Source organism: Sus scrofa, chromosome 12, assembly GCF_000003025.6.
Source record: "Sus scrofa isolate TJ Tabasco breed Duroc chromosome 12, Sscrofa11.1, whole genome shotgun sequence".
In the NCBI taxonomy this organism is placed as follows: Eukaryota; Metazoa; Chordata; class Mammalia; order Artiodactyla; family Suidae; genus Sus; species Sus scrofa.
Genome location: NC_010454.4, coordinates 35452066 through 35467937, shown reverse-complemented (window position 1 = coordinate 35467937; position 15872 = coordinate 35452066). Strand labels below are relative to the sequence as shown.

The window sequence follows — 15872 nt, the reverse complement described above, 5'->3', positions numbered from 1 at the left end:
ATAAATTCATTTTTGTTATGTTTTAGATTCCACATATAAGTGATACGGTATGTTTGTCTTCACTCAGTAGGATAGTCCATGTTGCTTTGAATGGCAATATTTCATTCTTCCTTTTTTTGATATACCCTCTTTTTTTCTATACCCTCTCCAACATGTATTATTTGTAGACTTTTTTTTTTTTCTTTTTTGTCTACCCTGCCTCATATGGAGTTCCTGGTCCAGGGATCATGTCCAAGTTGCAGCTGCAGGAACACTGGATCCTTTGACCCACTGTGCCAGGCTCAGGATTGAACCCTTACCTCCACAGTGACCTGAGCCAGTACAGTCAGGTTCTTAATGTGCTGTGCCACAGGGGGAACCCCTAGGCATACTTAATAACCTAGCAGTTCTATCCTAGATATACACACTAAAGTAACTCTTGCAAATGTACATGTTCAAGGAGTTCCCATGATGGCTCAGTGGAAATGAATCTGACTAGCATCCACGAGGACACAGGTTTGATCCCTGGCCTCCCTCAGTGGGTTAAGGATCCGGCGTTGCTGTGAACTGTGGTGTAGGTGCAGACGCAGCCTGAACCTGACATTGCTGTGGCTGTAGCTGTGGCTTAGGCCAGCAGCTGTAGCTCCGATTCGATCCCTAGGCCAGGAACCTCTATATGCTGTGGGTGCAGCCCTAAAAAGATAAAAAGAAAAACCAAAAAAACAAAAAAAAAAAACAAGCACATGTTCAAGAATGTTCATAATGGCATGCATGGGTCATAATAGCTCCAAAATAGAAACAATGCTAATGTCCATTGACAATAGTGAATTATTAACTATATTCATAAGTCAAAAATGTACTATCTAGGCCCTCATGGCCTAGTGAGTTAAGGCTCCACCACTGTCACTGCTGTGGCTCTGGTTACACTTGTAGAGCAGGTTGGATCCCTGGCTTGGGAACTCCTTCATGCTGTAAGTATAGCCCCCCCCCCAAAAAAAATTATCTGCAGCATTGCATAATAACATGGTTAAATCTTAAGTATAATGTAGATGGAAGCCAAAAACAAAAGAATATATAATGTATGATCCTATTTACAGAGTTCAAAAGCAAACAAAATAAACTATAGTATTTAAGGATGCATATTTAGAGGGGAAAAGCAAGCAGATCAGTAGTTATTTTTTTATTTATTTATTTTTTGTCTTTTGAGGGCCACACCTGAGGCATATGGAGATTCCCAGGCTAGGGGTCTAATCAGAGCTACAGCTGCCAGCCTACACCACAGCCACAGCAACTCCAGATCTGAGCCACATCTGCAAACTACACCACGGCTCATGGCAACGCCAGATCCTTAACCCACTGAATGAGGCCAGGGATCAAACCCGAAACCTCTTGTTTCCTAGTTGGATTCGTTTCCGCTGCGCCATGACAGGTACACCAGTAGTTACTTCTTGAGGAAAGAGATTATGATGAGGGGAAAAGGCAGGGCTTCTAAAGTCACAGAAATGTCCCTTTCTTGGTGGTTACATGAGTGTTTTATGATTTGTTAATTTATATATTTATATGTCTTATGTATTTTCCTGTATGTGCTATATTTCTAGTAAAAAGATATTAAAAAAGATAAAGACCAGAAGTTTTGTACTATTCTTTATTTGAAAACATAACCAGATGTACCCCAGATGTTTGTATTCTGTGGGTGACATTCAGTCTCAAACACTGGAAGCATACGATCAGCAACAATTTCATGAAACCACAGCAGTTACAACAATTTAATGAAACCATAGCAGTTGCAGGTACAATATAAAGCCTGTTATAAAAATTAGCAAAAGATGTAAGAGAGAACACATTTCAATACTGGTACAATGGTAATAGCAGCTTTACAAATGTTTATTTGATTTTTTACAGCTTTTTTTTTTTTTTCTTTTTACAGCCTACTGCATATATGGAGACTCTCAGGCTAGGAGTTGAATCAGAGCTGCAGCTGCAAACCTACAACACAGCCACAGCAACTCGGGATCCGAGCCATATCTGTGACCCACTCACTCTATAGCTTGCAGCAACACTAACCCACTGAGAGGCCAGAGATCAAACCCACATCCTCACAGAGACATTGTCAGGTCCTTAACCTGCTGATCCACAACAGGAACTCCTATTATGGAGTTCCTATAGCTTATTCATTTATTTATTTTTAGGTCCACACCTGAGGCATATACAAGTTCCCAGGCTAGGGGTCAGATTGGAGCTATAGCCGATGGCCTACACCACAGTCACAGCAACGCCTGATCCAAGCAGGGTCTGAAACCTACACCACAGCTCGCACCAACGCTGGATCCTTAATCCACTGAGCAAAGCTAGGAATCGAACCTGTGTCCCCATGGATGCTAGTCAGATTCGTTTCCGCTGAGCCATGACAGGAACTCCCCTTCTATAGCATTACAAAAAAAAAAAAAAAAAAAAAAGAACCTTTATCTCACGAGAATGATCAAATTGTTTAAATTATTTTTATTTATTTAAAAAATTTTTATGGCCAAGCCTGTGGCATATGGAAGTTCCTGGGCCAGGGATGAATCCAAGCTGCAGCTGCAACTTGCAGCTGCAGCAGTACAGGATCCTTTAACGAGCTATGCCAGGCTGGGGATAGAAACTAACACCTCCACAATGATCAGAGTCACTGCAGTCACTGCAGCTGCTGCAGTCAAATTCTTAACCCACTGCACCACAGTGGGAACGCCTCAAATCGTTTAAATTAAATTGATATAACACAGCAGTTTATTAATACTATAAACATTACAAATGTCCTTATAAAATATTTTGTTACAAGTACTTGCTTTAATCTGTGATCATTCTCTTTAATTTACATAATATAAACATAGCGGCAGGTTAAAAATTTTACTAGAAGCAGATATATTTCTTAACTTCATTATCTGTTTCATTTTCATCCATAAGTGTAATTATAAATGTGAGTCTCATAAAAACAAAACACTGTTCCCAGGTCTGTTTTTCGTTCTGGTGATTTGGCACAAGACTCTATTTTGGGTGAAAGAGAAGCCTGCCTGAAGCCATAGTAGTGTCTACTGATAAGCAGACATGATTGACAAACTAGAGGCTTCCAGAAATACCTGGCAACTTCGTAGGAGACTAACTGATAGGGTTGCCAAATAAAATATACCATGACCAGTTAAATTTTAATTTCAGATAAATAATTTTTTTAGTATAAATATGTCCCATGCAATATTTGATATATATTTATACTTTAAAAATTATTCATTGGAGTTCCCATTGTGGCGTATTGGAAATGAATCCGACTAATAACCATGAGGTTGAGGGTGCGATCCCTGGCCTTGCTCCGTGGGTTAAGGATCCGGCATTGCCATGAGCTGTGGTGTAGGTCACAGACGAGGCTCAGATCCTGTGTTGCTGTGGCTGTGATGTAGGCCAGCAGCTATAGCCCTGATTCAACCCCTAGTATGGGAACGTCCGTATGCCTCGGGTACAGCCCTAAAAAGCAAAAAAAAAAAAAAAAAAAAAAAAAATTCATTGTTTAGGAGTTCCCTTGTGAGACAGCAGGTTAAGGATTCTGTTGTCACTGCTATGGCTTAGGTCACTGCTGGGAAATGGGTTCAATCCCAGGCTTGGGAACTTCCACATGTCACAGGCACTGCCAAAAAAAAAAAAAAAAAAAAAAAAAAAAAAAATCATTGCGTAATGGGACATATTTATACCTAAAAGCTATTTGTTGTTTATCTGAAATTCAAATTTGATGGGGTGTCATATATTTATATTTGCTAAATCTGGCAACCCTGTACTAGCAGGAAAAAGCAAAATCCAGTGAGGTGTGCATGATAACTGCTATTGAATTGACAGGCTGCTGAGGACAGGAAGTCAGATCTTACAATGAAGCTGCCCTGGATTTCAGAGAAGCCTTGGTGGGCCACTGTGGAAAATACAAGGTTCATGTTGAGGTTGTCATGAAATATATATCAACTAACATGCAACTAACATGAATGTGGATAACAGATACCAAAGCAAGGAAGATCTCAGACTTCAGTAAGCCAGATATAACTACCTACCTAAGATGCTAGAAATGATATTCTAATTTTTAAGGTCACATTGGAGCTCTTGCTTCAAATCCTTCTGGAATAGTTAGATTTGGTTGGAGGATGATCTTCTTCTTCTTCTTGTTTGCTTTTTAGAGCCACACCTGGGGCATATGGAGGTTCCTAGGCTAGAGGTCAAATCAGAGCTACAGCTGTTGGCCTACACCACAGCCACAGCAACATAGGACCCGAGCCATGTCTGCAACCTACACCACAGCTCACGGCAACACCAGATCCTTAACCCACTGAGGGAGGCCAGGGATCGAACCCGAAACCTCATGGTTCCTAGTTGGATTCATTTCTGCTCTGCCATGATGGGAACTCCTGATCTTCCTTCTTAACTGCTTATCCTGAACAGAAATAAAACCTAGAGAGTCTTTCTTTTTGGGGGGGGGTTTTAAGGTTGTAGCGTTTAATGAGTGCATGAGCTTTACAAGCTGAGATGCTTCGCTTTTCAATTGCATGAGAATACCCAAGATGAATGGGCACTAAGTTATTTTCATAATGTCATAAGTGCACTTAGAGATTACAAATTAGGGTTATCTAGTTAAACTTGAACAACCTCCCCAACCTAAATTGAGTAATTCCAGGATAAACATAGCTTTTAGGATTGCGTTCTCTTAATGATCATGAAAACTAGAAAATATCCAAAATACTCACTTTGTACTACAGTATGTGTGGGCTCTATACATATTTTATTTTATGTTTGTCTTTTTGCTATTTCTTGGGCCGCTCCTGCGGCATGTGGAGATTCCCAGGCTAGGGGTCCAATCGGAGCTGTAGCCACTGGCCTATGCCAGAGCCACAGCAACGCAGGATCTGAGCCGTGTCTGCAACCTATACCACAGCTCACGGCAACGCCAGATCGTTAACCCACTGAGCAAGGGCAGGGACCGAACCCGCAACCTCATGGTTCCTAGTCGGATTCGTAACCACTGCGCCACAATGGGAACCCTATACATATTTTAATTCTTCAAATGAATTATATATTAATATAACTGTTTATATATACTACATAAGGATTGGGGTAATTTTATCTGTATGTTTTATGGATCATCACATGCAGTCAGGAAGAGGTGGCATCAGTTTTGTTCATCAGAGCTGCTTGAAAGTGGCAGAGTTTGAGTTGGGCTTCTAGGGTGAGCCAGCTATGAAAAAAAAACAAAAAACAACAAAGTCCCAATTATAACATGAATTATGTTCCTGTGACACTCAGCTTTCCTTCTTATTCACTAATAGGACCCAGATTTTATGTTTTTGTTTGTTTGTTTGTTTTGTTTTTTGTCTTTTTGCTATTTCTTGGGCCGCTCCGCGGCATATGGAGGTTCCAAGGCTAGGGGTCGAATTGGAGCTGTAGCTGCTGGCCTACGCCAGAGCCACAGCAACATGGGATCCGAGCCGTGTCTGCAACCTACACCACAGCTCACGGCAATGCTGGATCGTTAACTCACTGAGCAAGGGCAGGGACCGAACCCGCAACCTCATGGTTCCTAGTCGGATTCGTTACCACTGTGCCACCACGGGAACTCCAGGACCCAGATTTTATGAAAAGCAGCAATGCATCCAGATTCTAAGAACTACCTTTTCCAGATTCCCTGAAATAATAAGTTCCTGGATATCATCTGTTTAAAGAAATAAAGAAATGAAGGGTGTAATAACCTATATGGGAAAAGAACATGAAAAAGAATGGATATATGTTTGTGTATAACTGAATCACTTTGCTGTACACCTGAAAGTAACACAACACTGTAAATCAATTATACTTCAATATAAAGTAAAAATTAGGAGTTCCCCGGTGGCCTAGCAGTTAGGGATCTGGCATTGTCAATGCTGTGGCACAGGTTTGATCCCTCGATTGGGAACTTCTACATGTTTCAGGCTTATCAAAAAAACAAAATAAGGAGTTCCAGCTGTAGCATATTGGGATCAGCAGTGTCTTGGAAGCACTGAGATGCAGGTTCAATCCACAGCCTGGCACAGTGGGTTAAGGATCTGCTGTTGCTGCAGCTGTGGCTTAGGTTGCAATGCAGCTCGGATCTGATCCCTGGCCTGGGAACTCCATACACCATGGAGCAGCAAAAAAGGAAATAAATAGGGAGTTCCTGTCCTGGGTCAGTGGTAATGAACCTGATTAGCACCCATGAGGACTTAGGTTCGATCCCTGGCCTCGCTCAGTGGGATAAGGATCTGGCATTGCTGTGAGCTGTGGTGTAGGTCGAAGATAAGGCTTGGATCCCACATTGCTGTGGCTGTGGCATAGGCCAGCAGCTGTAGCGCCAATTTGACCCCAGCCTGGGAACTTCCATATACTGCGGCTCTAAAAGGATAAATAAATAAATAAATAACACAATTTAATTAAATAAGACATGAAGGGTAGCTTAGCTGGCACACTTTTTTGCCCTTTGCCCTTCTTATCTTGCCTACAATGTAGACGTGAGGCTTCAGGAGGTGTAAACATACTGTACCATAAGGATAAAAGTCACCCATAGAAGAACAGCGATGACATTTTGAAGTTGCTGTACCTGTTATGCACTGCCTATGCCCCAAGGCAATATGCAGTAAAGAAAAATAAGCTCCTACGTGCTTAACCCTCAGTGGTAGGATTTCTGTTACCTGTAGCCAAATGCAAAACCTAGTTAATATGGGCATTTCAGAGTTAATGGAAAAAAGGAAGCCAAAGGACTGGGAAAAGCTATTCCACGTCTAACCACAGTTTTATTAGAGATATCCTCCAGTAAGTGGATTTTGGGAAACACAACATATGGCAGAGGTTTCATCTGCGATTTTTGATGTTGTTGCTCAATACGTGAGTTTACTGTTCATCATATTTTTCTTTGTTTCATATTACCCACCCTACTATAGTAGTTTTGGGGTGTGGCAAGGACCAAAAGGATTCTAGAGCTCAACAGAGGAAAGGAAGGGGGACTAGTCCTTCACTGAGGTCTCTGCCCTCTGCCCCTGCCCTTCACAATTTCTGGTGTCACCAAGGAATGTGATCTGGGGGTAGACTCCCATCAGATGCTCCAAAAAGGAATCTGGCTACACTTCCAGAGAAGGCCACATAGTACCCAGGAGGACCAAGTTGATTGGTAAGGGGGAAACCTAGCTGTCCTGAAAAAGGCAGGGATTTTTTTTTTTTAACATAAAAAAAACTGTTTCATAATACTGTGTTTTGGGTGCAGAGCTTCAGATTCTTTCCCATTGGAGTTTCTGCTGTGGTCTAGTGGGTTAATGATCTGGCTTGTCTCTGCAGTATTAGTGCTTTGATCCCTGGCCTGGCACAGTGGGTTAAAGATCCAGCATAGTTGCAGCTGTGGCATAGGTTGAAAATGCGGCATGGACTCTATCCTTGGCCAGGGAACTTCCACATGCCACAGGGGCAGCCAAAAGTGGGGTGGGGTGGGATGGGGGTGTTCTTTTCCATCTTAGGTTAATACAGGGTATTGAGTATTAGTTCCATGTGCTATACAATAAATCCTTATTGTTTATCTCCTTTATATACAGTGGTGTGTATCTGATAATCCCCTCTCCCCGCTCTTCCCCTTTGATAACCATGTTTGTGGTCTATGCCTGAGTCTGCTTTGGTTTTTTAAATAAGTTGGTTTATATAATTTTTTAGTTTCCACATATAAGTGATATATAATATTTGTCTTCCTTGGCCTGACTTTGCTTAGTATGATAATCTCTAAGTCCTTCCATATTGCTGCAAATGGCATCATTTCATTCTTTCTCATAGCTTAGCAATATTCCATTGTGTGTGTGTGTGTGTGTGTGTGTGTGTGTGTGTGTGTGTGTACTACATCTTCTTTATCCAACGGTCTGTCTTTTTTTTTTTTTTTTTCTTCTCCTTTTTTTAGGGTGCGGCATATGGAAGCTCCCAGGCTAGGATAGAATGGGAGCTGCAGCTCCAGCCCTAAGCCACAGCTCATTGTAATGCCAGATCATGAACCCACTGAACAAGGCCAGGGATCGAACCCAAATCTTCAGGCATAGTAGTTGGGTTTGTTACTGCTGAGCCAGAATGGGCACTAAGGCACTAATTCTTAATGAGGGAATGAAAGGCGGAGTGTTAGGGTGGGAACAGTGTCTGCAGTGGAGTTTGTGGTGTGTCTCTTGGGCCAGAGGGACATGGAAATATAAGCTTCATAGCCAAAGAGGCCCACAGCCCTGTGCCCCAACACTCTAGCAGGGGTGGTAGAAGGATGGCTACCCCTCACAGATCTGAGGATAGAGGTGATTAGGAAGATAAGACATATAGGGTTTGGAAGAAACCACACAAGAGTCAGAGTTCCTACTGTGGTGAAATGGGGCAGGGGGTGTCTCTGGAGTGCTGGGATGCAAGTTCAATCCCTGGCCCAGCACAGTTGGGATTTGGGATCCAGTGCTGCTGCAGCTGGGGCATGGCTCACAGCTGTGGCTCGCATCTGATCCCTGGCCTAGGAACTCCATGTGCTGTGGGATGGCAAAAAAAAAAAAAGAAAGAAAGCAAAAAATAACCCCATCATCTCTCGAGAGTTCCATTGTGGATTAAGAATCCGACTAGTATCCACAAGGATGCGAGTTTAATCTCTGGCCTCCATCAGTGAGTTAAAGGATCCAGCATTTGCATGAACAGTGGTGTAGGTGGCAGACACGCTCGCATCTGGCGTTGCTGTGGCTGTGGCGTAGGCCAGGAGCTGCAGCTGCAATTGAACCCCTAGCTTGGGAACTTCTGTATGCTGCATGTGCGGCCTTAAGAAAAGCAATAGGGAAAAAAAAAAAAAAGAAATAACACAAGGGTAGCTGATGCACAGGATTTTGGTGTGTGGGTCATAAATGTAGGTGACAAAAAGGAAAGTTGCCAAAACTTTTTCCTATCAGCTCTGCATGATTTGACTTCTAGCTCCATTTTCCATCTCTTGTCTCTTGATTACAGCCACACTGGCTACTTTTCCTTTCTTTCTTTCTTTCTTTCTTTTTTTTTTTTTTTTGTCTTTTTGCCTTTTCTAGGGCTGCTTCCCACGGCATATGGAAGTTTCCAGGCTAGGGGTCGAATCGGAGCTGTGGACACTGGCCTACGCCAGAGCCACAGAAACACAGGATCCGAGCCGAGTCTGCAACCTACACCACAGCTCACGGCAACGCCAGATCCTTAACCCACTGAGCAAGGCCAAGGATGGAACCTGCAACCTCATGGTTCCTCGTCGGATTCGTTAACCACTGCGCCATGAAGGGAACTCAACACTGGCTACTTCTCAATTCCTCAGATAGGCCGTGGTCCTTCCCACCATAAGACCCTTGCAACGTGCTATTCTTTTTGGCTGGAGCTCTCCTCCCTGACATTGACGATGGTCTCACCCCATAGGTATCTTTCCTAGTTAATGCCTATTCATCCTTCAGGTCTTACCTCATCACTTCCAAACGGAATCCTTCTTGGACCATTCAGGATAGATCAAGTTCCTGAAAGGTTCCCATAGAACCTTGTCTCTTTCCTTCACAGAATGGACTTCAGTACAAAACTATACACATTTTGATCTATTTCCCCCACTAGACTGAAAACTCTAAGACAGTAGGTTGTGTCTGATTTGTTTGTTTGTTTTCTATTTTGGCTGCCCACAGCATATGGAGTTCCTGGGCCAGGAATCAGATCCAAGCCATAGATGCAACCTACACCACAGCTGTGGCAACACCTGATCCTTTAACCCATTGTGTCAGGCTGGGGATTGAACCTGAGTCCTGGTGCTACCGATCCCATTGAGCCACAGCGGGAACTCCTTGTGTCTGTTTTTACTTATCACTATATCACTGGTACTCCAGCACAACGCTTGGCGTGTAGGAGATATTTAATAATTACTTACTAATGAAATTAATAAAGCCAGACCTTCATTGCTAAAATGGGGATGATAATCGTAGCTATCTCATAGAATTCCAAATAAAATCAAATAAGTAAATAATCTAAATAAGAATGTGCTTCATAACGCATAAGGTGTCATTTTAAAATTACAATCATATTTCGGAGTTCCCGTCATGGTGCAGTGGAAACGAATCCAACTAGGAACCATAAGGTTGAGGATTCGATTCCTGGCCTCAATCAGTGGGTTAAGGATCTGGTGTTGCCGTGAGCTGTGGTGTAGGCTGCAGACGTGGCTTGGATCTGGCATTGCTGTGGCTCTGGCATAGGCTGGCAGCTGTAGCTGCGATTAGACCCCTAGCCTGGGAACCTCCATATGTTGCGGGTGCGGCCCTAAAAAGACAAAAGACAAAAAAAAATTAAAAATTACTATATATTTTAAGAAAAATGGTTTAGATTATAATTCTAAATAAATTAATTTGAGGAAAAGAAAGTACATTCTTTTTTTTTTTTCCTAAAGGCTTACCTGAAACTTTCTCTTCAAAGCCCGGGTCATTACTGGGGTCAGCCCAGTTCCTGTTTCCATATTTTCTTTATTGGTAAGTGGCGTTCCACCTGGGCTCCTGGAAAAGTATGGAAAATATTAAGAGCTGTGTTTTATGCCAAGTTTTAAATGGATTTAGTATATAAAGTTAGAAAAGTGGATTACCTCTCTACATCGACTTTTCTAAGTAGTTTCCGGAGATCTAACTGGCTTTTACCAGGAGTACTGATAAAATAAAGGCCAAAAAGTTAAAGCCTGCCACATGATTTCTATAGGCAGCATCCTAGAAAGCAGTTTGTTATATTTGTTACTATTTGTTATAACTGAATCACTCGTACAGTAGAAATTATCATATTGTAAATGAACTATACTTCGATAAAACAAAAAACAATAGAGGTAGATGCTGAAAGAAGCATAAGGTTATAAAATGATTCTAATAAGTAATAGTTTTTGACTTAGTAATCACACAAAGAATCCGTCTTAGGGAAAAATTCAACCATGCATACACCTGATAGACAAGGATGTTTATTAAGAGTTATAGAAATAGGAGTTCCCATTGTGGCTCAAGGGTAACAAACCCCACTAATATCCATGAGGATGAGGGTCTGATCCCTGACCTCCACCAGTGTGTTAAGGATCTGGTGGTGCAGGGAGCTGTGATGCAGGTTGCAGATGCAGCTTGGATCTTGCATTGCTGTGGCTGGCAGCTGCAGCTCCGATTTGACCCTTAGCCTGGGAACTTCCATGTGCTGCACATGCTGCCCTAAAAAGCAAAACAATAACAACAACAAAGAGAGTTATAAAAGTAAAAAATCATAAACAACCTAAATGTCTTAAAACAGGTTTTTATCTTTGACATTCACATATAAAAAATGTGTCTACTGAAGTCAAAATGATTCTTTAATTTTAAGTGAAATCGGGGAAAGTTTATAACATGTTTAAACGGGAAAAGCCACATCTGTATGTATGATATGATTGTACACAGGCACAGGTACACACACATCATTTCTTTTATTCAAAGACACACTAGTTTTCATATTGCATTATTTCCAAAATTGTGCTGCTTTGAAAATCCTTGATAATATTTTTCTCCAAAGCTGTTATTAAATCAATGGTGTATCTTATAACAAAGTCTCATGAAATGGAAATAGTAAAAAAAGCCTAGAATGATAAACCACCGTATGTTAAGTATTTACCACCAGTGATAGGATTATTTTGGATGAATTGTTTTCTTCTTTAAACAATTCTATAGATTTCAATTCTTTTACATGATCATATATAACTTTCATATGTAAGTTAGAAATAAAGTTAGAAATAAGCAAAAAAATCATTATTTTTAGCAGCAGTAGAGTATAATACTGTGCAGTTCCTTACATTAAGACATTTGTAACTCGAGTTGATAAAACTTTGACTTGGGTTTCAGGGTAACTCGTTGCAGGTCAGAGACAGTAACTAGCGGGTTCCGTGCCTTTGGTGATGGTACAAGCTTTAATCATAAAATGAGACATTAAAAACATTAAAAAATATCATCCAAAATGTAAACATCCTAAAACAATGAATATTTGAGGGCTGAATATATATAAGACATATTCACTCCATTTTTATTCTAAAGCTTCAAAGTATCTACCTCTTCATTCTAATGGTTGGTAGATAAAACTACCTAATTAAATAATTTTGGAATTTATACATTTTGCTAAGGAGATTCAAAACTACTCAAATAAAAATATCAAGTACTTAATTCAAAATGGCTTCTATATAAAAGACTTATGCTTATTTTCCATAAAGGGAAAACCAGGTCAAAAAAGACCGAGTTCCCATTGTGGCCCAGCAGAAAGTGAGTCCGACTAGTATCCATGAAGATGCAGGTTCAATCCCTGGCCTCACTCAGTGGGTTAAGGATCACTGCCATGAACTGTGGTGTAGGTTGCAGACACAGATTGGATCCCCTGTTGCTGTGGCTGTGGCACAGGCCAGCAGGTATAGCTCTGATTCAACCCCTAGCCCGGGAACTTCCATAGGCCACAGGTACGGCCCTAAAAGGCAAAAAACAAAATAAAATAAAATAAAAGCCAAAAGACCATAAATATGGTCAATGACAACTACCTTTCTATTTTCATCAAAACTCTGTGTCTTCTTTAATTTCACAGTCAGTAGGTCTTTAACTGTTATCTGCATGGGTCCATCTTTTCTTAATGCCCTAGCCTTAAAATACATGGAGAGGTTAGGATTCAAATTGGAACCAGGATATCTACTCAAATGCAAGTGAAAATCTAGTTTTTAAAAGACTCAAGAGTTAGGAGTTCCCGTCGTGGAACAGTGGTTAACGAATCTGACTAGGAACCGTGAGCTGCAGGTTCGATCCCTGGTCTTGCTCAGTGGGTTAAGGATCCGGCATTGCAGTGAGCTGTGGTGTCGGTCGCAGATACGGCTCAGATCCTGCATTGCTGTGGCTCTGGCGTAGGCCAGCGGCTATGGCTGATTTTCCCCTAGCCTGGGAACCTCCATATGCCTTGGGAGAAACCCAAGATATGTCAAAAAGGCAAAATAAATAAACAAATAAATAAATAAAATAAAAGACTCAAGAGTTAAAAATTAACTTTTATTTGCCCTAGGAGCCTGTCAAATTCTTTCTACTCAACCAAGAATGATCCTGTTTTCAATACACAAGGATCCTAAGGTTATTGAAAACTCCACTCTTGAGGAACAGTGGCTTAAGGATCTGGTGTTGTCACTGCTGTGGCAGGATTTGATCCCAGGTGTGGGAACTTACATATGCTCTGGGCGCCTCCCTCCCCATATTCTTCAAAATATAAGGCTTCGACAGGAGTTCCCCAATGGCCTAGTGGTAAAAGATCCCACGTTGTCACTGCTATGGCATGTTTTCCATCCTTGGTCACGGAAATTCCACATACTGTGGGTGAAGGGGAAAAAAAAAAAAAAAAAAGGGAATAGAGTTCCCCCCACTGTGGCATAATGAGATCAGTGGTGTCTATGGAGTGCCAGGACGCAGGTTTAATCCCCAGCCCAGCACAGTGGGTTAAGGATCCGGGGTTGTCACAGCTGAGGTGTAGATCATAACTGCAGCTTGGATCTGACCCCTGGCTGGAGTACTCCGTATGATGTGGGGCAGCCAAAAAAAAAAAGAAAAAAAAAAAAAAAGGAAAAAGAAGAAAAAAATATATGGCTTTGATAATAAGTAAGAAAGAGATAAGTTACTTCCTGCAACTATGTATTAGGAGTCAACATAAGACAGGGGTTGAAAGAGTACCTTAAATCAAAGTGGTTTTGTGAGTTCCCGCTGTGGCTCAGTGGTTAACGAACCCGACTAGTATCCATGAGGTTGTGGGTTTGATCCCTGGCCTTGCTCAGTGGGTTAAGGATCCAGCGTTGCCATGACCTGTGGTGTAGATCACAGACACGGCTCAGACCCCGCATTGCTGTAGCTCCGATTTGACCCTAACCTGGGAACTTCCATATGCCGCACATGTGGCCCTAAAAAGATCAAAAAAAAAAGTGAGGTTTTGCCCGAACTACCTAAAAACATGACTTGGTTCCTGTAGAGCAAGAATATATATTTGAAGGGTTACCCATTAGGGCAAATATAATCATAGACTCTGGATTTAATTCAGCCATTTTAAACTATATCTATCTGTAGTGAAAATTCAGCAGAGTTTAAATAGGGTCCTGCCTATCTTAGTGATTCACAAATATTCTGGTCCCCTTGGCAGATATGTGACTCTAATGGAGAATGATTTTCCAGCCTAATAGCATTATACTTTAGGATCTACCAGTTTTTTTTTTTTTTTTTTTTATTTCTGACTTCACTCATTAAGCCATCTTTGTTTTCCATTTGGTAAAAGTTTTACTGAGAAGTCAGCTGGAATCTCACACCCTGCTGGGTCTCACTCATTCATCCTTGGGGAAAAAAAAATCACTTTCATTTCCTTTTTTTTCGTCTTTTTAGGGTTGCACCTGCGGCATATGGAGATCTCCAGGCTATGGAGGGGTCCAGTCGGAGCTGTAGCCAGTAGCCTAAGCCAGAGCCACAGCAGCAAGGGATCCAAGCTGCGTCTGTGACCTACACCACAGCTCACGGCAAAGCCAGATCTTTAACCCACTGAGAGAAACCAGGGATCAAACCTGTGTCCTCATGGATACTAGTCGGGTTCGTTAACCACTGAGCCACAATGGGAACTCCCCCTTTCATTTCTAAATCCAACATTCGAAAAGTTCCCTTCTGGCACAGTGAGTTAAGTATCCAGTTTTGTCACTGCAGTGGCACGGGTTTGATCCCTGGTCTGAGAACTTCCACATGCTACAGGTATGGCCAAAAAAAAAATTCAACACTCATGAACTCCTAGGGACTGAGTTTTTTAAAATAATAAGTGACATAATTCAGATAAGGAATCAGAACAAAATGTATCCCTTCCTGTCAAAGACTTCAGCCCAGCTTTTTTTTTTTTTTTTTTTTTTTTTGATCTTTTTGTCTTTTCTAGGCCTGCATCTGTGGCATAGGGAGGTTCCCAGGCTAGGGGCCTCATCAGAGCTGTAGCCACCGGCCTACACCACAGACACAGCAACGCGAGATCCGAGCCGTCCTACACCTCAGCTCACGGCAACGCCGGATCCTTAACCCACCGAGCAAGGTCAGGGATCGAACTGCAACCTCACACTTCCTAGTCGGATTCGTTACCACCGAGCCACAACGGGAACTCCTCAGCCCAGCTTTAAACTGCCACTGGCTTTACACCTCCACCACATACTGACCAAAACACACCTCTTTTAGATTGTTTTTTACCTGAAGTGCTTTAGTGAGATCAGATTTTCTGAGCGGCAATGGTGCTCTCAGTGCAGGAGGCGGTGGCAAAGGAGGCGGCGGCGGTGGAGGCGGTGGAGGAGGGGGCAGATGGCTGGCTGGCTGTGGCGGTGAGGGAGGAAATTCAGCTCCGGAGTCTCCAGGGGTGTTTAGAGCACAGGCAGGCACATTTTTAAGTTTACCACGCATGGGACACATTTGACCACAGTTTGGAGAGGAAGAATTTTCTGAGATGGCCTAGAAGGAATCATCACATTTGGGAATGGAATAAGAGATTCATTCTGTTCTTATAGCTGAGAGTCATCAAAATCATAGCTACCATGCCTTGAATGCCTTCCCAGTATACCATGTGTGCCATAGTATTTTCTCACTTATCACAAGCTCATTCATTCATTCAATCAATCACTCATTCATGTTTGTTTTGTGCGTATTATATGTCAGGCACTCTGGGTGCAATGTCAGCCCCGTCTGTCACCTCAAGGAGCTGATGGTCTGGTGAAAAGATAAGACAGTAAACATACACAAATGCACTTAAAACGAAACAAAATAATATTTCCATGAAAGCCATGGGATGGAGGAGTTCCTGCTGTGGCTCAGCAATAACAAATC

General features: G+C 41.9%; 1 protein-coding gene across 1 annotated transcript in view; it reads right to left on the bottom strand.

The window, feature by feature from the left end:
• PRR11 (proline rich 11) overlaps positions 4980–15872 on the bottom strand; it is a 29265-nt gene continuing 18372 nt past the window's right edge. Inside the window, 7 exon segments of the mRNA XM_005668999.3 lie at positions 4980–5221; positions 10430–10526; positions 10613–10672; positions 11822–11858; positions 11861–11933; positions 12551–12649; positions 15246–15500. Coding sequence (XP_005669056.2) covers positions 5156–5221; positions 10430–10526; positions 10613–10672; positions 11822–11858; positions 11861–11933; positions 12551–12649; positions 15246–15500 — 687 coding nt within the window. The 3' untranslated portion in view covers positions 4980–5155.